This window comes from Peromyscus eremicus, chromosome 11 (genome assembly GCF_949786415.1).
Source record: "Peromyscus eremicus chromosome 11, PerEre_H2_v1, whole genome shotgun sequence".
Lineage (NCBI taxonomy): Eukaryota > Metazoa > Chordata > Mammalia > Rodentia > Cricetidae > Peromyscus > Peromyscus eremicus.
The window spans coordinates 26,959,317-26,982,646 of NC_081427.1; the positions used below are offsets into that span (position 1 = coordinate 26,959,317).

General features: G+C 44.1%; 1 protein-coding gene across 1 annotated transcript in view; it reads left to right on the forward strand.

Annotated features, from left to right (window-relative positions):
- Nucleotides 1-23,330, forward strand: part of Rai14 (retinoic acid induced 14) — a 148,232-nt gene that overhangs the window by 21,583 nt on the left and 103,319 nt on the right. Inside the window, exon 2 of the mRNA XM_059276774.1 lies at nucleotides 7,466-7,547. Coding sequence (XP_059132757.1) covers nucleotides 7,512-7,547 — 36 coding nt within the window. The 5' untranslated portion in view covers nucleotides 7,466-7,511. The remainder of the gene's footprint in view (nucleotides 1-7,465; nucleotides 7,548-23,330) is intronic.

The following is a 23,330-nucleotide window of genomic DNA, read 5'->3' on the forward strand; positions in this document are numbered from 1 at the left end:
GATCTGTGTGAGTTTGAGGGCAGCCTGGTCTACAGAGTGAGTTCCTGGATAGCTAGGCCTACACAGAGAATCCTTGTCTTAAAAAACAAAACAAAACAAAACACAGAGTCCTGTTTTGATACAACTGGAGCTGTGGAGGAATGGGATAAAGAAGTCTCAAGTTCAGTACGACAGCCATACAATACTGTATTCTCTGAGCCTGACAAGTAAGGGCTGAATCTTGTTCTTGAGATTTTTCAAGAGGTATTAAAGGTTGGACTGTGTGCCCCAAATTCATATGCTGATGTCCAAATCTCAAGTACTTCAGAGTATGACTGTATTTAGAGATGCAGTTAACAGAGGTAATTGAAGCTAAACAAAGTTATATGGTCAGGCCTCATCCAAGAGCAGTGGTGTCCTCTGAAGAGACAGTTTAGGCCACAGACACACAGAGGAAGGCCAAATGAAAACAAAGAAAATGGGCATCCACAAGCCCAAGGGAGAGGCCTCAGAATGGAACCAACCTGCCTACATTTAGGCCAAAGTTTCTCTCCTGACTGCCTGTTCCCAAATACCCAGCAGCTGCTTCTTAAATAATTGACTCTGAGGCTTAAAAATGCTCAGCCAGTAGCTCAGGCTTATTACTAACCAGCTCTTACACTTAAATTAACCCATAATTCTTATCTATGTTTAGCCATGTGGCTTGGTACCTTTTCTCAGTACAGCATTCTCATCTTGCTTCCTCTGCATCTGGCTGGCTGGCGACTCCTGACTCCGCCCTTCCTCTTCCCAGAATTCTCCTAGTATAATCACCCTGCCTATACTTCCTGCCTGGTTACTGGCCAATCAGCCTTTTATTAAACCAATTCAAGTGACAAATCTTTACAGTGTACAAGATCATTATTCCATAGCGCCTACACCTTCCCACTGGGCTTGTAGGGCTGTGAGGACTACATTTCTGTTAAGCCACGTATGGACCTCTGCTGCTTTGTCATGGCCAGTGCCTGCAGAGCAGCAGAAGGGACCATTGGAGACTCGTCTCTTCCCCTAACACTTGAATCCTGTGGGTTCTCCAGAGGAAGGTGGCCTTGCTGGTCTCTGGTTCTTGCTTCTCTGCTAGGCTGTCAGCCTTTCCCTGTCCCTTGTTTGTTCCTCTAATCTACCCTTTGACAGAGATCTGAGACAACACTCTACTATCTGTAGCTAGTTATCTGCATGTAACACATAAGAAACACATTGACACACAGAGTCCAGCACTCGAATTGATTGCAATATGGAGGCAACATCTTCATTCTCAAAGTGTAGGCCAGCTTCTTCCACCCCTTTTAGATGCTCCAGGTGTGACTCCAACATCTGTCTAATTTTTCCAGATGCCATTCGAGCCTCCCTCATGAGGCCAAGTAGACATGGTAGGAGTCTCGATGCCTAGTTTTTTTGTTTTTGTTTTTGTTTTCCAACGAAAGATCCTTCCAGTTTCTGTTTTCTGACCCTTTTCTCTGAATATGAAGAAGGGGTTCAAGGTCACTGCCACCAGTTTTCTGCTAAATCCCTAATTCCTTTGGAAACTTGCATTTTGGACCGGCCTCACCAGAATGAATTGACTTGCATTTTTGTGCTTCTAATTCAACACACATTCATTCGTTCATAAGGTATTTGGTCAACTGTAGTGTGGATGCTGAGGAGAGCGCGACTGAGGCTGAAAGTGAAACCTTGGCCTTGTCTAGGATTGGATATGTGACAGTCGAGTCTAACATTTTTGTATTAATAATAATGCTTTATAGGCAATATCAAGGTATTTTGATTAAGGATATAGTTATAAGAGATTAAGCTCTGACTGAGAATTACATTGCTTTTTTAAAAAGAAAAGATAATAAACAAACCTGCTTGTTGCATCTGACCATTCAAATGATATGACAACGAAGATAGAATTTTCTGTATTGTTTGTTCCTCATTGATGAAAGCCCTTCGTGTGACGACTGGAGATAAGCGATGGAGAAAATGATTCACTGACTTATTTTGAATTGAGCAGGGGAAATGCCTATGCTAAATAAGGCCAGTGGTAGAATCGTGTGGAAATAATGGGACTGGCAAACTGCCTTGCAGGGAATTACTGGGCTTGCCCACAGCTGTCTGCACAGTCAGGCTGACAAAATCTCTCTATTCTAAGGACTTGTTTCTGTTTGATGATTCTCGGTCTCTGCGGAGCCTAACAATGCATCATTCAGAGTCTGCCCCATGGCTGGGGCTGGCATGTGCCAATGGAAGATGCTGAGGGTTGGCAGGGGTCAGGGAGGCAGCCTGTAAAGACTTCAGAGGCCAAGGGAGTTGGAGCCTTTAAATTCTCAGTATTTGTTCATTATGTGGTGGAACCTAATCATTATGTTGCCTTCACGCAAATCCCAGTGAAGCTAACTGTTGTAGTGCTGATGATCAAAGAGAACTCTGCTGAGGTTAAAGGTGAGCCCATGCAGGCACCTACCTCATTTGTACCTTTGCCCGATATGATCGTTCACATTCAATGATGGTGGTGGTCAGAGCCGGGTGTATGTCAGCAAAATGAAAATTCTACTCTGAAAAGAATCCTCTGTTCCAAAGTTAGCGAGCAGCCTGACATGGAGATTTTCAAATTTGCTGGAAACAGGGCTCCTTTACTCTCTTCTTGTGCCAGGATCTGAAGTGGTTGGTCATGGGGAGGATCTTAGAGAGAACTCTGCAATGATTCTGATGGGTCCACTCAGCATCATGAGCGACACTAGAGACTGCTTAGGGAGGTTGCTCAGATGTCTGACCCACGCTTGGAGGCACTCTGTGTCCCCCCATTGCCCAGCCTAGAGCCTGTGCTTAAGGCCAGGTGGAATCCTTTCCCATTTATAAATGCTTCTCTGCTCTTTGTTGTTGCCCTCAAGGATTTCTAGCAAGTGTACAGTATTTAAAGGTAATTGTAAGAGTCTTTTCCCACATCATTCTCTACTTGTACCTTGCATCCGTTGTGAGCCTCCTTTCCATTACCTCCATGCTCAGATGTCTTCAAAGTTCAGTGTTGTAGACTAGACCAGTCTGCTGTAGAAAAATTGAACAGGATGGGGGAAATATTCACTGGGTCCTGATCCCCAATTTATTTTCTTTGTTTCAGAAGCAGAGGTGAAACTCTTAGGGAAACCCCAGCTAGGAGGCCAAGTTAAAGCAGCTGCTATGGGGTTGGAGAGATGGTTGTGAGGGCCGTCTTCCTGGAATAGTTGTAGTTGACCTAGAGAGGCCTTTTGGAGAATGCTTTTGTTCTGCCACATTGAGAGAACCATGTGTTTGTCTAGCACTTGGTAAGAAGCCATCTTTGCTGCTGAGAGATTAGTAACTACGATAGTGATAGGTTTCAGTGCCACAGTTTGAATTGAGCAGGTGGCAATTGCAGCACAGTGGGCACGTGTTCTTATCGGCTCGCAGTGAGAAAATGAGTTCAGGTTGTTTTTCTGTAGGCCTGTCATCTTTCTGCACATGTTCAGTGTGTCATCTTTCTGTGACTAGGCTGCTGTGCAGCCCTTGGACTCCTGTAAGACACATCCAGTAAGATGTGCAACACTAAGCCGGGCAGTGGTGGCTCACGCCTTTAATCCCAGCACTCAGGAGACAGGCAGGCAGATCTCTGGGAGTTCGAGGCCAGCACCTGGTCTACAAAGCGAGTTCTAGGACAGCCAACATGGTTACACAGAGAAACCCTGTCTCAAAAAACAAAAACAAAAGCAAAACAAAATTTTAAAAAAAGACATGTATCTGGAGAGTTTTCTGTCTGGGTTCCACCAAGCCCCGGCAGTCCGACAGCCCACTTTAAACACACAGACGCTTATATTATTTAAACTGTTTGGCCTAATGACTCAGGCTTCTAGCTATCTAGTTCTTACAGCTTAAATTAATCAGTTTCTATAAATCTATGCCTTGCCACATGGCTCGTGGCTTACTGGCATCTTCACATGCTGCTTGTCATGGCGGCGGCTGGCAGTGTCTCCCCCTGCCTTCCTGTTCTCTCAATTCTCCTCTCTGTTAGTCCCACCTATACTTCCTGCCTGGCCACTGGCCAGTCAGTGTTTTATTTATTGACCAATCAGAGCAATTTAACATACAGACCATCCCACAGCAAAGATATGCGTAGCTAGTCTGAAATAGCCATCTTAAGTGGCTTTTCCAAGGACTGTCATTAGTGTCTCCTGGCTGCAGTTGGTTGTCACTTCACACAAGACAAACTGTGGTTCATCCTGTGCATTGGAATTGGGGCTGTAAAATTCCAGTTGACAGAAGGAAGGCAAGTCTGTGATTTACTCTCACATCATCTAGAAACGAAGATGCTGGGGCAGAGTAACCTTGGCATCAGCTGTGGGCCAGGTGACCTCCCGCTAGCCATAGCTTTTGGTGTTAGCTCCTTTTACAAATACCAAGATTAATGCCTCCAATTACGCCCAGTCAGAGGCCTTGTTTCTAGGGTTACTAATCTGTTTCCAGCACTTGCCCCTTAGCACTGGTCTCTCATCGTGGAGTCATACCCACGGACCACCCAGTCAAATCCTGGGCTCCAGGAAAATGTTCACTTAGTAGTTCATACCTTCCCTTGAGAACTTCTGGAATTTGTTACTTTATTTATTTAATTTTCTCCAAATAACAGTCCACATACTTCTCACTGCCTGGCTTTAAGGGAAAAAAAGAGGAAAGCCAAAGGTAAACACACATACACAAACCCAACATCCTTATAACCCCTATGACCTCAAATGAAAAAATCTTACCCACTGTTGCCTGAGACCTTTTGTTCTGTTAATGAAGGAATGCTGGGTGGTTCTGCCTTGGTGGGCCACACAATTTGTGGTTTTTCACAGCTGTGGCTTCTCTTTTCTCCCTTTCCATTGCATTGATTTCATCTCCTTCCTTGGTTATTTTGAGACAGTGGGAGGAATTGAATTTGAAGGATGGTTTCCATTGTTTAGAAATAGTTGGTCCAGAAGCCCTAGGCCTGTGACAGTTTGGTAGTACTTGATTATAATTATTTCTATTTTGCACTCATTTCATCAAAAAAAGTGGTTTTCACATGGACAAAAACAGCTCAGTTTTGGTTTATCAGTGAGGTCCACTTTGACAAGTGTGTTCCTTGTTCACTGTATGCCTCTTCTAGGTACTCTGTGGTTAAGTCCTCAGCAATTAACAGTGTGTAATTACGATCGATGCACTTTCCAAGGCAACATACATTCCGTCCCTTCTGCGGAGGCTGGGAAGATTGAAAGGACATTGAAAGGCCTCACTCAATGGCATGAGACCCCCAAATAAATGCCGTCTAAATGCTTTATGATGACCTTGTTTTCATGCCCTTCATCCAAAGGCTCTGCTTGATGGCATCAACAATGATGGAAGCGAACACATCAGAGGGTAGCATGTAGGGTGACTTGTGGAGGCAGCCATAAGACCATAGGGAGAGGGATGAGTAGAGTCATTCACTTCCTGTGTCTACCTCATACATCATGTTTATTTCAGATAAGACTGTGGCATAACACAAGGTGGGTTTGAAAGACTTTAAAAATAATAGCCAGGAGTGTTAAACATTTTCCCACTATTCCGTAACTCTTAGCTACAGTGCTGCTAGTTAGAAGCTTACCCATGACTACTTCAGTGAAGTAGAGTTTTGCCATGTATTGAGTACTTAACTGTGGTGAGAACTTTCACATGGATTATTTTGTCTTTCTGACCTAAGTGCACTTTGCTTTTTTTTTAAGACTAGGTTAATGAAAATGATAAATTCTGCACTCTATTTTAACACAGGCTTTGGATTTTGGGTTTTGATTGTGAAATTATATAGGGCAGTGAAGAAAGCATGCTTCATGATGGCAGACAAGCATCTCAACATCTCTCAGTGTGTGTGTGTGTGTGTACACCATTTTTTGTTTTACTCCGAAAACCTTACATCCAGTTTCTAGGGGACAGAGATGTCGTCTTCTAAGAGTGGTAATTGCTGAAGACTTCCAGCACCAACTAAGAGTTGCTGGATCTCAAAAAGGAAAAAGGACTGGGAGAGTCTTAACATTGTTTGGAGTGGGTCCCCTGAGGAATTGGGTATTTATGAGGGAGATTTTGTTGTTCCTGGCATTTTCTACCAACTACACTGTGGTGTTTTTTTTTTGTTTGTTTGTTTTTTGTTTTTTGTTTTTCGAGACAGGGTTTCTCTGTGTAGCTTTGCGCCTTTTCCTGGAACTCACTTGGTAGCCCAGGCTGGCTTAAAACTCACAGAGATCCGCCTGGCTCTGCCTCCCGAGTGCTGGGATTAAAGGCGTGCGCCACCAACGCCCAGCTTACACTGTGTGTTTAAGAGAAGCAGAGGAGAGAGGCAAACCCTGGAAAAGTAAGTAAGGAATGAACAGCATGTGTAGTAGGAACCGTTTTTTCTACTGTCATTTATTATTCCTGCCTTCAAAAGGAGGTAAATTGTATAGTTGCAAAATGGAGGATCTATAAAGAGATTACTTCAAGTAGTCATGTATTAGTTTGGTTTTTATTACTATAATAAAATACCCATGCCTGGGTAGCACTATCAAGAAAGAAGGATTATTAGGTTACAGTTGTGGAGGTTCAAAGGCATGTTTTCATCAGAGAAGACCTTGTAGCAGTGTTGGGAGGTCCTGTAAAAGCCAAGGCTCATATTGCTAGAAAGGCAGAGACTTAAGAGTCATTTTACTCTTCACCCCAAGAGACCAGTACTCTCTTCAGAGAACGCTCTCCCAAAGACCTAAAGACCTCCCACCAGGCCTCAGCTCTTAATGATTCCATCACCTCCCATATCACCAAGCTTCCAACCCTGCAGTCCCCCGGGCAAGCCACACCCCAACCACAGCAGCACAGATAGTTAAGGCGTGCCTCACACATTCTGCTTTTAATTGCTTCGTAACTTATGTATGGAATCCAAAAGTCTAAATCACTGACTGGAGTGGTCATTGCCAGGGGTTGATGGTGAGAAGACAGGGGATTGAGTAAATGCTGATCAAAAGAGGAATGGACTCCAGAGCTCTGTTGTATAGCCTGGTGACTCCTGTAAATTCTGGTGTGTGTACTTGAAATCGCTAGGGCTAAACGATTCTCATTATAATGCAGTGGGAAATGTGTGAAGTAATGTGCCGATTAATTGGCTCATTTGCTGTTCTACAACGTATACATATTTCTAAATATCACATTTTCTGTGGTGAGTATATGTAATTCTTCTATGTCAGGTAAAATAAATGAGGAAGATAAAAGGTTTTTTTTTCTTCTAATTTATACCTGTCAGAAGGGCCATCGGAGCGAGGGTGCGTATCGTGAGTGGGAGAGCTTATGTTCTTCACTGCTTCCCAGCTGCTCACTGACAGTGATCAGCCCAACCTTGCCTCCTCCTCATGCCCAGTGTTGTAATCCAACCAGGGGAGAAAATCTGGAGTGTTTATTTGGCAATCTACATTCATTCATTATTTTTTTTCCCTCTGCTTAGGTGTTGACAAATCTCCTAGGACTTTGGAAGGCTGAATGGACTAAACATGAAGAGCCTGAAAGCGAAGTTTAGAAAGAGTGATGTAAGTACATGATGACTCACACTCTGGCTGCTCCACCATGCTCCACAGGCCTTCAGAAACAGCCCTGCTCCTGCCCTGATAAGGCTCTGGGTTAATGAACTACAGATTCCTGAAGCACCAGGCGCCAGCTCAACGTGACGTCTGTGAATGAGCGCGCTTTAGGTTTGCTATTTGTGTGTACAGCTTTCAGAACAGCCCGTGATAAATTCTTCAGGTCTGTGTCATGTAGAGAAAGGAACAGTCAAATTAAAGAATCAGTAAAAGCTGCCAAGATTCTGACTTAGAATGTCATTTTAATAATTTTAATTTACATTTATTATTAATTAATTTTAGGTTTTCTTTTTTTTTTTTTTTTTGAGAAAGAATCTTACTTTGTATAAATGGTTGGTCTTGAACTCATGGCAGCCCTCCTGCCCTCCTGCGTTGTAAATGTTCACTTGCCACACTTGGCCAGAAAAGGGGTGATTCAGGAATTACATCATCAACATTGTTCCTCTTGGTCTTTAAGAAACTTGAACTCAGTATTTATTGTTCACTGTTGCTTCATGCCCCCCCCCAAATTCCTAGGGTTCTCTCTCACTTGATGTCCATCATAGAAGACTCAGGATTGGGAGAACTGGGTATAGTGTCAGAATTCTCCCATCAGAGAAAATGGCAAGGGGTTGCATAGTGATATTTTCACAAATTCTTACCCCCTAACCTGTAACAAGCTGATTCCTAAGGCTTAAAGCAAAACTGTTGCTTGAGAGAAATTTATGGAAGAGCATTAGCTGGAAGCCCATATAAGTCACTTTCAAAATACACTTGCTCTATTAGTTACTGTTTAAGACTCCATAATGAAAGGTGAGCCTGGGTTTTTGTGCTTTGCCATGAATTTCGTTTGGGCAGTTTGGCACCATTCCATGTTTGCAGTAAATGGGACCGCGTCTTTATGGCTAGTGTGCTGCATGCATACATACCTCCTTATCTCTCAGACTACATTGTGACATGTTGCTGTGTACTTACTGCTCTGATAAGAGGCCAGACAAGATGCTTTGCGGAGGACTACAAAGTCCTGTCTCATTAACAACAACAAGATCAAGAAATCTTAGGGAAAAGGTCACTTCACTCTTACGGTAAATTAACTACCACTCAGAGAATGTGAAGTGGCTTGGGCAAGATCAGGTAGCTCCACCATTTGCCCCAGAGAGGTCCAATGATGACACTTCCTCAGGTGCCCCTCCCCCAAGAAAACTCTACCCTGCTCACCCACTGGCCAGTGGTTCTAAGCCTGCATGCCACCTTTGTTAAAGAGGAAAGGCGAGTGACACACAGTCTTGCCAAGTTCCAGAGACACCAGTCTATAAATTACCAAATTAGGGAATTTGGGGTGGAAATGTGGCTCAGTGGTAGAGCATTTGCCCAGCATTCATAAGGCCCTGTGTTCAGTTTCCAGGACTGCCAAGGGGGGAGAAGTTGTTCCAGGAGAATTTGGACTGCTTCCATCAGTCCACATTGAGATTATTGTAGCAGGCAGGATCTCATCGTGTAGGGGGTGTGATCTCTGAACTGGGGCAGGAGGCTCCTATAGCACTGGTTGAACAATTTTAAACTGGTGGCCATAGAGAGGGTGTTGCTGGAATCTCAGTTTTAAATAAAAATGGAAATATTTCCATGAATTAAAAAAAAAAAAAAAGATCACAATAATAACACTAGTAAAAGTCTCGGGAGATTTGGCCGCAAAAAGGTCTCGATTTTGGCAGTGAGTGCTAAGAAGGAATGTCCGAGGAACAGCCCAGCAGGAACAGAGCAAAAGAAATTTCATGACTAGAGCCAGCCCAATCTGCAGGGCTTCCAGACTTATCCCAAATTGTTTCCTCAAGCGCCAACACTAGATAGGCACATGGAGGGAATAAAGACAGAAAAAGAAAGCCCTTTCCAAACAAACCCCAGTCTGTTAACCAGCCATATGGCGGTCCTGATGCTAACAGATTTTTTATCCCAGATACTCCATACTGCACTAGGCACTTGATGGGAATTCTTGCCACTAACCTCATGTGGTGGGTTTTTATAATTAAGCAGTTTTTCAGATTAAGGAACTGAAGCCGAGAGAGATGCAACACTTTCTCTGGATTCCTGTAGCTCTAAGTTGTGGAACTAGTTTTTGCAGCCCGGTGTTGGAAGTCCAGGTTTCCTGATTGTAGGAGCTTGTGGTGGAGATTTGGGTTTATGAAATAGTAGTGATTCCAGGGAGCAGCTTTGGACTTGGATTGAGGTTCATGGCCTTGGACAGCTGTCTTACTTCTTCTGATCATAGGTCTTCATCCAAAGTTAAATGTGCCGGTGGGGGTCAGGCACACATCTCAGGGATTGATGCTTAGAAGACAAATAGTTGGTCATTACTTCTTCATCTTACTAAGGAACTTACAGATGATAAAATGAAAGATCTTATAATTTACAGGCTAGAGAGCCTCGGAGGAAGGAACCAGAGCGAGGAGTGAGTAGACCTGGGAGGCTTGCTTTTTAAGGGCGTGCCTTTCATTTTGAGATGTCTGTATGCGTTACCGGTTACATATTCCCAAGAAAAACGGGTTTACCAATGATGGTGTTCCCTTAAATGAGCCAAACTGTAATCTTTACTGAAGCGCGTGGTGTCTCTCGAGTGTCCCGGGCCATCGGACAGCCCACGTTTCTGTGTGTCTTTGTGCAAGGAAGAAAGGGAAGAAAGGGTTCTTTGTGTTTCTAAGGGTAGGCAGCCGAGGATGGCAGATCAGGTTCATGACTGCATAAAGGGAAGACAGGTGACCCGCTGATGTGATCACATTTCAGCCAGGCTGGGAGGGCTGCGGCCAGGTCACTTTGTGGCCATTGAGAAGAAGACTCAGGAGTAAGCCACAGGACGAGAGTGGCAGCAAGGAGTTCCCCGTGGGTGGCCTTCGGGCCACTCTGCTACGATGCCAGGACCATCGTGGAGGTGGAGATTCAGCAGGGGTGTGCTTTCTGGAAGACTCCGCAGCTTGACTTCCTGACTGAGGCAGGCTTATATGTATGTCATGGGGGATTCGGTGCGATGCTGTGGGCTGTGGTTAGATCTCAAGTATATTTAGGGATCTACAGGAGTTAAAGAGCTGCTTTCTGTAGGGGATGCTTGTCTTAGTGAGGGTTTCTGTGAGGAAACCTATTGCGGTGAGGAGACACCATGACTGCGGCAACTCTTATAAAGAAAACATTTCATTGATGTGGCTTGCTTACAGTTTCAGAAGTTCAGTCCATCGTCCTCATGGCGGGGAGCATGGCAGCGTGCAGGCAGAAGTGGTGCTGGAGGAGCAGCTGAGAGTCCTACATCTTGCAGGCCACAGAAAGTCCACTGAGCGACTGAGACATGGGGTGGTATCCTGAGCACAGGAATCCTCAAAGCCCGCCCCCACAGTGACACACTCCCTCCCACAAGGCCATACTCAACTCCAACAAAGCCACACCTCCTAATAGTGCCACTCTCTGTGAGATTATGGGGACCAGTTACATTCAAACTACCACTATGCCATTTTTTAGTTTACATTAATAACTTGATTTGGGGCATCCTTATGGTTGAGATAGACACCAGAGAAGAAGAAGACACAGAAGGAATGCAAAGTGTGAGTGGGGGGAGGTTGAATGAAAGTAAGGATGTGGTGATGCAGACCTGACCAACACATGGGAAGTGAAGGCAGGAAGATTGGGAGTTCAAGGCTAGCCTTGGCTGTGCAGTGAATCTGTCTCCCCACTCCCCCCACCGCACCCCAAGAAGCTGATAAACCTAAGTAGTAGGGGGAGAGGTAAACATGTGCCTCAAATACTCAAGACAAAACACAAATAGAACATGGATACTGAATGGACCTTTAAGGTGAGCCTAACTCTGCCCCCAAACCACAGCCAGATGTGGGGACTCACAGACTGGGAAGCCTGGTGATAGATGCTCTCAGTTCTGACAGTGGGAGGATTTGGGGAGCTTTGTGAAGGTGGAGCTTCAACCAGGGGGATTGGTATGTGTGGGAAGGATGAAGTTGGAGGAGTGGGGGAGCAAAGACTCACTCAGTACGTTGAATCTCAAAATTTGTCCTTGGCAGTGTATTTAGTAAGACTTGATGAACTCAGGAGAGTGCCTCGGTTTGGGGTGTGGCTATGAGAATTTTAGCAAGAACACCCTGAAGTATGCATTCAGTTTTCCAGATGCAGAGGCTGACGTTCATGCTTATGAGATAAGCTGAGTCCAAACCGTCATTATTTATATCCTTCCTGACTATATACGTCTACATCTTTTATCGTCTAGTTTCATGTGGCCCCTTTACCTCTTTAAATATTTGCAGCAACTAGCATGTAGTTCTATGTGGAAAAATCAGCTGTCATCATGAGCAATGAGGCCAGAAAGGCTGGGGTTTCCCTTTGCAAGTAAAACACTCTGGCTTTGGGAATTTCCTCGCAAACGACAATTTTTAGTGCCAGAGTGAAATGGGTAGAAGTTGGAGGGATGGATGGGAAATGGGACTGAAAGATCTTTGTCACAAACCTTGAGAAGTGCCATTCCAGTGTGATTGAGGGAGCCAGAGTTTATTTTGTGGGTGTGTGTTTGCTTTGATGAAAGATTTATTCCCAGTTATGTGTTCCATTATAAGAAGGAAATGGCAGATATAGCGTGGAGAAAATCAGAGCAGCCGCTTTAAAGTGACTGCATTCAGAAAAGACTAAATTGATGGCATACCTGGATGTAGCAACTCCTGTCAGCTGCAGTCCTAAGCCAAGGAAATACCCACACCCCCTGAATCTTGAGGAACCAGACACATCCTGCTCAGTCAGGATCTGAACTTGTTGCCTGTTGAGATTATAGTTCTCATGAAGGTCGAAAACCAACATTGCTGCCAGGGTATTTTTTTTTTCAGAGTTTTTAGTCATTTATAGTAAGAATGCCTGAGTCACTGTGTGCGCTCGCGCGCTCGCATGAAACACACACACACACACACACACACACACACACACACACACACACACGAGGACTATTTAAAATCGTGGTCTCTCTGTAGACATCCTAGCCTTGGCCAGTCTCAAGCTACCCTCTTTTTGCAGAGACATGACTTAAAAATGTATGAGAGATGACCGGCCCCGTTGGGTGGAGACAGGAGACTCCCCTAAAGACTCGGAGAGAATGTCAGTAGGTTGTTGTCGGGCTGCATACTTTCCAGGTCCTGTCAGACCTTGTGAAGCAGAGAATCTTCTTGCTGCTTGATCTCACCTTGTGTTAATTGGCCAGGTGCCATAACAAGGTGCTACAAGCTGGGTGGCCTGAACAGCAGGAATTTATTGTCTCTTGGGTCTGGAGGCTGGAACTGTGGTAGGGCTGGTGTGGAGAAGGCTGTGTGGGAGAGCCTATTGTGTGCCTCTCCTGGACTCTCGGTGTTTACCAGGAACCTTTGGCATGTGGGCGTATTGTCCCAATTCTAGACCTCGTCTTTGACATTCTCGCTGTGTGCGTGTATGTGTCCACATTCCTGGTTGTGATAAGGACACCAGTTACATTGGAGTAGAGCCCGTTCTGTTGACCTCATTTTAAACTAGATTAATATAGGCTTTTTTTTTTTTTTAAATGTAGAAACTCTACTTCTTAATCTGAGTAAGATAACATTCTGGTGTGGAGGCTTTAGGACTTCTACATAAATATTCTGGACATGACACAATTCAACCTATAATACATTTCTATTCTAGAATAGTTTTTAAGGTTCTCTGTTTTTTTCCTGAGACAGGATTTTTCATATAGCCCTGGCTGTCCTGGAACTTGCTCTGTAGACCTGGCTGGCCTCAAACTTAGAGATCCACCTGGCTCTGTCTCCCGAGTGCTGGGATTAAAGGTGTTAGACAGTACTGCCAGGCAGTTCCCACCTCTTTCCACTAAGTACACACAGTTAGAGACCTTACCATTCATCTTGGGGATGATTTCCAGTGTCTCAGAAGGAGGTCGGAGCATGACAATATTGAAGTGAGTATTCTAACCCAATGCATAGAAATCAGAGTAAACATTTCTCTCTCTTTTTAAAGATCTTTTTTTTTTTTTTTTTGTGTGTGTGTGTGTGTGTGTGTGTGTGTGTGTGTGTGTGTGACATGTATGTGGTGTCAGAGGCCAGAAGAGGGAGCTAAATCCCCTAGGGCTGAAGATACAGGTAGTTATAAACCACCCAATGTAGGTGCTGGGAATTGAACTTGGTTCCTCCAGAACATCAGGAAGTGCTCTTAACCACCTAGCCATCACTCCAGCCCCCCGCATTTTTTAATTTTTATCAGTTCTCTTTCTTTCTCTCCTCCTGCCCCCCGTGTGTGTATTGTATGTCTGTCTGTGCACGTGTGTACAGGTGACTGTTAGTACACACGTGGAGGCCAGAGGTCAATGACATTGCATGTTCATACTTTAGTTATTTACTCATGTGTTTGTTTGAGACAGGGTTCCTCCCTGAACCCAGAGCTTGCCAGTTTGATGAGGCTGATTGACCAGCAATCTCCCAAGATCCTCTTGTGCTCCCCACATTCTCCGGTGCTGGGGTTATACACATGCACCGCTGTGCCTGGCTTCTGTACAGTGCTACAGACCCAGACTCAGTTCCTCGTAGTTACACAGCAAGCACTTTTCCCACCAGGCCATCTCCCCAGCCATAGCGTGAACACTTACTAATTGTTCATGTACCAACGATAACAGTGAGGAGCATTCTCATGCATTGCATGCTCACCCCCAGGTACCAGGGACTGTGCCAAGTCCCTTTGCATGCTGCTTGTCATTTTCTGTTCAGACTCTCAGGTAAAGGCCATCCAATGATAGCATTTTCCAGAGGAACTAAGGAAGGCTGAAAGTCACTTTTAAGATGTGAGTCTCATATTGGGGTTTTTACTTACAGGGTAGTTTGTACTACTTACACAGGGCATCAGCATTTGTAAATTTCAAATCTTCAAAGTATACGAAATAAAATCTTACCTGTTGCCCTAAGCTGAAATAAGCCTGTACCGTGGGCTAGGGTAACACACTTTTCTAACATATGCATGCCCTGGGTTCAAATCCCAGCAATACCCCTTCCTCAAAAGAAAAAAAAATGTATAGTGATTTTGTACAATGGTTTTATAGAATCCAAGCTTGTCCATAGCAGTCAAGCTCACCACCGTCAATGTCCTTCCTTCCTCTGTGGTAGGGAAAGAGCTGGGAAAATCCTGGGTGGTTTGCTTGCCTAGAGCCACATACATCTCAGATCAGCTTTGAAAGGGAGGCCAGACATTGCTTCTGCTTTCACTGGAGCCAGAGATACATCTCTGTGTGATGCTCCATGGCTGGCTAAGTGAATCCCAGCTTCAACCATTACCCCAAACTGGTTCTTCCTTCAACCTGATACTTTCCAGCTGGAGACCAAAGTGAAATGCAGACCCTGACCCCCTAAAACTTGGGAAAATCTGATCATCTTCAGAGCAAATGAGTCATCTGCACCATTGTCTCTTATCTCTCTGTTAGGCATTAATTACACGATCGTTTTCAGTGAGGGCTATTGTTGATCTCCATGTTTTCTTGCTTGACAGATTCCTTGTGCGATTTCTCTTTGGTGATGGAACAGGAATTACTTCTGAATCGTACAGTGGAGGTTCTGATTCTCTGCACAAAGATGTTTGCTGTATAAAGCTGGATAGATTCATTTATATGGCCATGGGGTAGCATTAGCCAAATGTCCAATGATGTCGTTAAGAACGTTGGTCAGGGCTTTGTTTCTGCTTGTGTTCCTACCACCGTTGACAGGAGGAAGGGCCTTGGGTCTGACTCATAGGATATGTCAGTTCCCACCATTGCTGAGAATGCCTTCCCTGTTTTGGGAAACGCTGCCTGAAAGTGTTCTTTTGCTTTTTCATTTTCTTTGGAGCCATTGAGCCCGTGTCTCCAGCTCTTCCCCGGGGTTCCCAGTGGGCTGCTCTGCTGGGAGGTGTACAGACCGAAAGCAAGAAAAAGGCCGAGTAGCTGCATCACGCTCCTTGGGTACGTTTACTTTGAAATGTGTTTCCCAATGCTCATTTTTTTTGACGGGGGGGACACAGCATTTATACTCAGCCTTTGTTTTTGGAGGTTTTTTTTTGACATGAGTTAAAGGCCAACTCATGAAGCTATCCATTCTTTGAAGTCATACTTTTATAACCAGGGAGGAGCAAGATTCTGGAACCCACTGGATGTGTCAACTAATGATGGGATAATGTGTTAAAATGCCAAAATGCAGTGGCTCTGTTTTCCCCTGAAGTGAAGGTTCCAAGCATCCAAAAGGTGTCTAGCACAGTTGCATGCATAGCTTGCACTGGGCCCCAAGCTGTGCTGCCCTGCTGTTCCCTCTAGGGCTGTGCCCTGCACCTGGCAGTAGCCGCGGCCACGTGTGGCTCCTGCGCATTTGAAATGATGCTGATTTAAGTTGAGATGAACCAAAAGCATAAAGCATGGTAGCAGATTTCAAAGACACTGAACCGTGCCCCACTCTCATATGTTAAATATTTTTTAAGACATCTTGTGTCATTTTAAAATAATTGCTCAGCAGAGTGCTGATGGTCTAGACGGTGGGGTTTTATAAACCAGTGAAGTTCATTTTACCTGCTTCTGTCTAGATATTTTAATGTGGCTTTCACAAGTTTATTTTATTTTGTGTGTGTGTGTGCGTGTGCGTGTGCGCACGAGTACTTAAGGGAGAGATTGAGAGGCGAGAGTGCACACAGTTACACCCGTGCCGTGGTATGTATATGGAGGAGTGACAGCCAGTTCTGCCTGCCACCTTGTTGCTGGCTCTCTGATTGTTTGTACCACTGGGCTGTGCACTCTAGGCTAGCTGGCTAGCATTTAGGCCATTCTCCTGTCTCCGCCTTCAGTTTTGCCATAGGAGTGCTGGGATTACAGCTACACACCACTGCCCTTGGCTTTTTATGTTAGTTTCTGGGATGGAACTTGGGTCTTCCCTTCCAGCTTTGCACAGCTAGTACTTTTTCCACCAAGCCGTCTCCCTGGCCCCAGAAACTTTTTTAAATGATGTAAGTCTTCTATTGTAAGACTTCCGTTGTAATTATGTTGGATGGTACTGTTCTGGGCTTGCTGACTCTCTTGCACAGTCAACATTTAAGTTTTCAAGAAAGCCAAGTATAACATTTTCCTTTTTGTTAAAAAAAAAAAAGGTACCCTAGGTGGTACAATTCATTGTCTTCTTGTAAAACTCAAAGGGGAGGCAGGTGATGATTATATTCTCGGTCATCCACAAGACTAGCTGAACCTCAAGGGGCCAAGGAGAATGGATATTAGAGACAATTAACATCTCCATAGGCAGTTCCCACACTCTCATCGGAACTTGAATATTGAAGGTGTTCCAGAATGTTCTCAATTATTTAGTGACTTCTTGAAGTGTTGAGTACTTTTGCAACTCAGTTGCAAACCAAATAGCTTTTGGTTGTTACTTGCTAATAGTGTTGTGTTGGTGAAAACCTATTGTAGTCAGCTGTTTCGCATGAAGGTAAATGCCTTTCCCAAGCTAAGAATAGAGACGCCTAATGGATGCTATCAGCTAGAGACATTGGGTAATCAGTCAAGTTTTTCCTTCAAAGCTAGTAATGTAGTCCTTTAATTGATCTGAAAAGATAAGGGTTTGCTTAAGTGTTATTTACAGCTATAATTTTGAGGTTTCTTACATAGATTAGAAATAACCATAATCTGATCTCACACCTCCATTGAAAAGATGGGGAGTTATGTCGTCTTCCAATTACATATTATAAACTTTACATTATCATGAGTCCATGCATTCTGTCAATGTGTGTCTTAGTCAATGTTTTATTGCTGTGAAGAGACACCATGACCACAGCAACTCTTAAAGAGGAAAACTTTTAATTGGGGCTGCCTTACAGGTTCAGAGGTTTAGTCCATTATTATTATGGCGGGAAGCATGGTGGCTCACAGATAGACATGGTGCTGGAGAGGTAGCAATTCTATATCCAGAAAGAGAGAGTGACCCTGGGCCTGGCTTGAGCTTCTGAAACTTCAAAGCCACACCCCAGTGACGCCCTTCTTCCAACAAGGCCACACCTCCTAATGCCACTCCCTAAGCATTCCAATATATGAGCCTATGGGGGCCATTCTTATTCAGACCACCACAATGTGTAATTTATGAAATTTTGAAATCTGAGTGTTCTTAATTAGGTCAACGAGTTCCATCTGAACCTAGGTCTGAACCTAGGTTACAGCTTAAGCCTCAAGTTGTGGCCCAGCATTCTGAGCAGAGCTCTAGGTTTGTTCCAAAATAACAATAAGGATAATCTTCGCTTCCTAGACTTCTTCTGCCTTTGGCATACTCTGAGATTTAATTAGCCGTCTTGGTAGTCACATTGCCCTCTTCATTCATACTGGATTTATTAGTAATTCTTTCCCCCCAGGTGATTCTTGCTGTTTCTTTTCATATATTTATGCAATCAGATAGTTGAACTCAAAATCAAGACATTATATTTATCCCACTTAAATTTTACTGTAGTAGTTAAGTTTGTTAAATTTGGTTTTACGTTAGATTAATTGATTTGGTTAGCTTTGGCATCGTTTTAAATTCTCGTTCTTATTATAACATTGGCATTGAGTCATCCACAGTCTTCACAGACATACTTAACTAATTTAAGTCACAAAAATTGTTGAGCAGCTGAAAGGCTCAATCTTAGTGCGTGTGCGTGTGCGTGTGCGTGTGCGTGTGTGTGTGTGTGTGTGTGTGTGTGTGTGTGAGAGAGAGAGAGAGAGAGAGAGAGAGAGACTGAGAGACTGAGAGACTGAGAGACTGAGAGACTGTGTGTGTATATTAAACCTAGGTCTACCTCCTGCAAGCTAGGTAAGATCTTTGCTATTGAGACATATCTCCAGCCCCTGACATCTTTTCTACAGCTCTTAATCCTTACTCTTTGGGGTCTGGTTATTCATCTTGCTCCCTTGTTTTCTATCCATGTCGCTTTCACCCTTTGGTATCTGTGATATCAGTAACTTCCATAATTGCTCTGATCTTTAACTTTCTCAAGCAACATGAAGATTAAGATGAAACCTGGCACATAGTAAATTAAAGGTAAATCATAAATCCTGGTGCCTAACACGATTCATCAGTAAGGGATGAATGACCTGAAGGTATTTACTGTCTAGCTGAGGTCAGATGACTGACCTTTTGCCATTCAAAATGAACTCTAGAGTGTGCACACCCAGCAATATAGGAGTTTAGGGAAAGCGTCGTGGAAGAGAGAGCTGAACCCGTGGCTGTACCAACTCGATTGGGCAGGTTATGATTAATAGAGGAATCCAGTAATGATGAGGTCCGGATGTCAAAAGTAGAAATAGAGTGAAGAGATCTAACTAAAGAGCGAGGCTTGTATGGGCAGCTAGTAGGAAAGGAAGTTGCCGAGAGAGATGGGCGGCTCTGAGCAGCGTTGAAAGCCCTGGGTGGGGTGAGTTGAAGAATGAGGTTTTGACATGATTCTATTCTGGCAGTAGAATGATTGGGGGTTTTGAGAAGCTGTAACCAGAGAAAGGGGCCAGGCCTAGGGCCAAGGCTAGGGTGGTGGCTGCTGCTGGAAAGGATGGGATTTGAGTGGGTGTGGAGTGAAGAGCAGGGAGGGAGCCAGATTCCGGTTGATAGTGCAAAGGAAGGTCTCTTCATGTGACCACACCCTGCCAGCCCAGGCTAAGTGCCCCTCATCACCTGAGAAATCTGCAGTGGGATTCTTTTGGCCCTGCCTGTCACTGGGCGCTTTGGCGGGGCACACATTGGGAAACAGCAGCTGGAGGTGACGCTCTTCTACCTTAATAAGGAATAATTTCACAGTACGGTGCGCCTTCCTGCCAAGTGGAAATCAAGCAGTTTCGCTTACAATTTGTTGATTCCTCTGTATTCCAGAAGAGCTGTTCTTGTCCGTTGTCCAGCCGAAGAGACGCAGAGAATTGGTGTTGCTTTGATGGAGCTGGTACCACCAACTCTTCAGAGTGCCTTAAACCTGGGGGAGATTTACCGTATCCCATTGTCTCTGTGTAGGGGACTGAGCTGACATTCTTTCTGAGGGCTGCGGGGGAGAATCTCTGCTTGCCTCCGGTTTCTGGCAGTTGGTCCCTGCTCTGTTACTTAACCTTCATTCCCAAATGTGCACGTTGTGCACATGTCTGCGCCCAAATTTCTTCTTTCATAGGAAGTACACTATGCTGATTAACGCTCACCTTGTTGATACTGAATTCCTTCTGTGCTGACCCTATTCCTCAGGGAGAGGACTTCAACAAGTGAATTCAACTCCTAACATTTATCCCAATCACCAAAGTCAAGTGGCCGTTAGGACTTGTCCCTGGGGTCTTGGCTCCAGGGTGCCCAGAGTAAGCAGAGCTGTGGCTGTGCATGCCCATGGATGTTGTCAGGAGGTACCGAGTACTGAGATTCCAGCCAACTGAGGCAAGGCCTGGAATTGAATTTCAAATTCCTCATTCCTATTGCCAGTGGCAACTGAAAGTTGATAATCCAGGGTAAACTTTGACCAAAACATGCTTCAGTGAGGCCTGCCCGGCCAGTCCAGGATTATCAGTCTATAAAGTTTTGTTGCCAAAGATAAGAGTGGGCGGAGAATATGGAAATCAAAGTGGTTAGACCTGTTTGGGGAAAGGTGGAGCAAAAGAGTAGTACAGTCGGACCTGAGACCTTAGGAGTGTGGAGTAGCTGTCTGTAAAATAACAAGGGGTATGATTTCCCCCTCCGAAGGTGAGGGCATAGTTTCTCTTGGATGGTGGTTCCTAGTTTGGGGATCTTGGCGGAATAGCTGTATGCTAGGAGGTGGATTGTATTTGGAGTCCTGGATGTGGTATTTAGTAAGACCCACCCTCATGGGAGTCACAGGAGGTCTGTTACTGTGGATTCCTGCTTTAAGTATATTTAGAAAGCTAATCAGGCTGTTCAGGATGGCAGACAGGTGGGTCGAAGCGGGGAAGTGGTAGGCAGCAGTCTTGGGTTTGTGGGGTTATCACAGCCAAACTCTTAGCAGCAGTCACTGTAGTGGATGAATTAATGACCAAATTACAGAGTGAATTACTGACAGGTCATGGACACCATGTTCTGTGGGTGCTCAAGTGTCTTGTTAAAAAGAAAACCCACATAGTATTCTCATGTAACCTGTTGAATCCTCTTTCATATGTTACTTTGTCCCTGGGTTTCTTAAAATACCCAATACAGTGCAAATGCTATGCAAGCAGTTGTTCTGAATTATTTAGAAAATAAAACAAGAGTTTACACATAAACCCATCTGTATATTTTTTGGTATAGATACTTTTTCTAAATGTGTTCAGTTGAGTTTGTGGATGTAGAACTCAAGAATACGAAGGACTGACGATTTTACCTCTTATTGTATTATTATTCGTTCAAGTGATTGGAGAATCACGATACATTGTTTATCAACTTAGACCTCATGTATACTAATTAAGTAGCCAGTTTTCTGGAGGCTAAGAATCACCTAAATTTGGAAACCTGGCGTATTGTCTGGCATTTTTGTCTTATTGGTCATATAAGAACCTACCTGTCATTAATTCAGAACCCTGCTTCATTGCTAGAAACACATTTGACAGTGCTCAGGTTCAGATTTAGATCGGACAGTTGTCTAATTGTCTTCAACCTCATTTAAAAATTGAAGAAAAAATTATTATTTTATGTGTACAAATGTTTTGTATGCATGTACGTCTGTGCGCCATGTGCATGCCTGGTAACCTGAGAAGGTTAGAAGAGGGCTTTGGCTCCCTGGTACTAGAGTTTCACAGGGTTGTGAGCTACCATGTGGGTACTGGGAATCAAACCTGGGTTTTCTACCAGAGCAACAAGTGCTCTTAACCACTGAGCCAACCGTCCATCCAGCCCCTTCAACCCCATTTAAAGAATGTTGTAATAGTATTATTCACTCTTCTGCTTGTGAGTTAGCCATAGTTTGTCAGAAGATTCTGGACCATTTGCTCCTAGTGGGGGAAGAAAGTCTCCAGGTAGTCAAGAAAGCCCCAAGACAGATACAGGCTCCAGTTACCGGGCCATGTGTATTTCCTGAAAGCTCTGCCTCCTTGAGGCTTCCGTCTTCCACAAATTGTGTTTCCAAATAGCCCTGTTGGCTTGGCCACGCTCCTGATTCTTGACCCTTTAATGAAAGCCCCATTAACCAAATCCTGGAAAAAAGGGAGAATTTGTTCTTGTATATTTATTGTGCTGAAGGATTAAGAGTGACCCAGATATGGGAGGAGTAGGCAGATTGTTACAACCCTGAGAATACTGTTCTAGTCATTCAAAGTAAGCTTGCAAAATGCAGCCGTCAGGAAAGTACGTATTAAGTGGAGAGAATCTCAATGACAAGGTTGCATATTATGTAATGACAACGTGCATGAATTAAATACGTGCGGTACATGCTACTTTTTGTTGGTGGAGAAATCTGTGGAAATAAGGATGGTCACAACTATTTCTCCTGGAGAGTCACCATGGTGATACTTTTAAATACATAAAAAAAATAGAAGGTACTAGAGTATTTGAAGTAAAAAATAGGCCAAGTGTGTTTTGGCTCTGCCCATTAGTTGTTTAAAATGTTGCAGAAATCTACAAAGCTATTCTGTGTGTTATTGAGAATAAAAGCAGTTCTAAATGTGTTTGTGATGGTTGGAAAAATAATACCTTTTTCTTCCTAGGAAACATACATATACTTGAGAGGCCTTCAAGGGCAGATCTAAGATTTGTGAAGACTTGGGTTACTTTAACAAATGTATGTTTGAGGCCTTTTCCCCAAAAAACGTTATAGGCCTTGGCTATAAGGCCTGAGGCTTAAGATTTGGTAGTTTCATGGGAAATCAGCCCAGGAGAGTCAGCTTTCATTTCTCCACACTGAAGCAGTTACTTTCTGAGGGCCCAGAGGCAAGCTCTAGTAAGTTGCACTAATGTCATGGTGGGTATTTTCTTGTCTTAGTCAAGTGCGTCTGTTTCCAAGGGTGATGCTTGGACCATCAGCACACCTAGGGAGCTTGTTGGCAATGCAAATTCTTGGTAAATTTGGGAGGAATCCTATTTAGTGCTCTGTCTTTCTGTGCCGACCCCTAGGTGGTTTAGAAGCAGCTGAAGTTTGGGATTTTTACCTGGCTCAGTAGTTGCTAATCTTTATATTTCTGTACCTACCAAGAAAGCTTTTCAAATGACTGCTTACTAAGGCCCACCCACCAGAGATCCTACATCTGCTGAGACTGATCAGTCACCCAGACTGGAGTGATTATGAGTCTTGGGGAGAAAAGGGATATATGGTCAAGTGTGGTGATGAACACACCCACTGGTGATCTTTCTTGGAACTCTTTTTCCTAAACTCAACCAGGAAATAAATAATAACTTCCTGTTTGAATAGTTGGCCATTGTTTTGTGGACAGACTCAGAAGTATAACCCAACAGTTGGTTCAGTTGGTCACTTAAGCTCAAGCTCTGTACCCTCACTATCTCAGATCCTCTGGTTCTTTATAGGAAAACGGGGCTTGAGAAAGAAAGTGCCTGTGGTAGGCCGGGTAGTTGGCTCAGTGGGTAACCTGCTTTCTGTGCAAGCATTTGAACCTGAGTCTGGATTCCCATCACCCACATAAAAGCTGGATGTGGTAGCTTACATCTGTAACTGTGACACTGGAAGGGGAAGAGAGGAGCCGAGCTGGAGAACTTACCAGCCAGTCCAGCTGAATTGTTGAGCTCCAGGTGCAGTGAGAGTTCTTGTCTTAAGAAGAGAGGTGGACCATCCCTA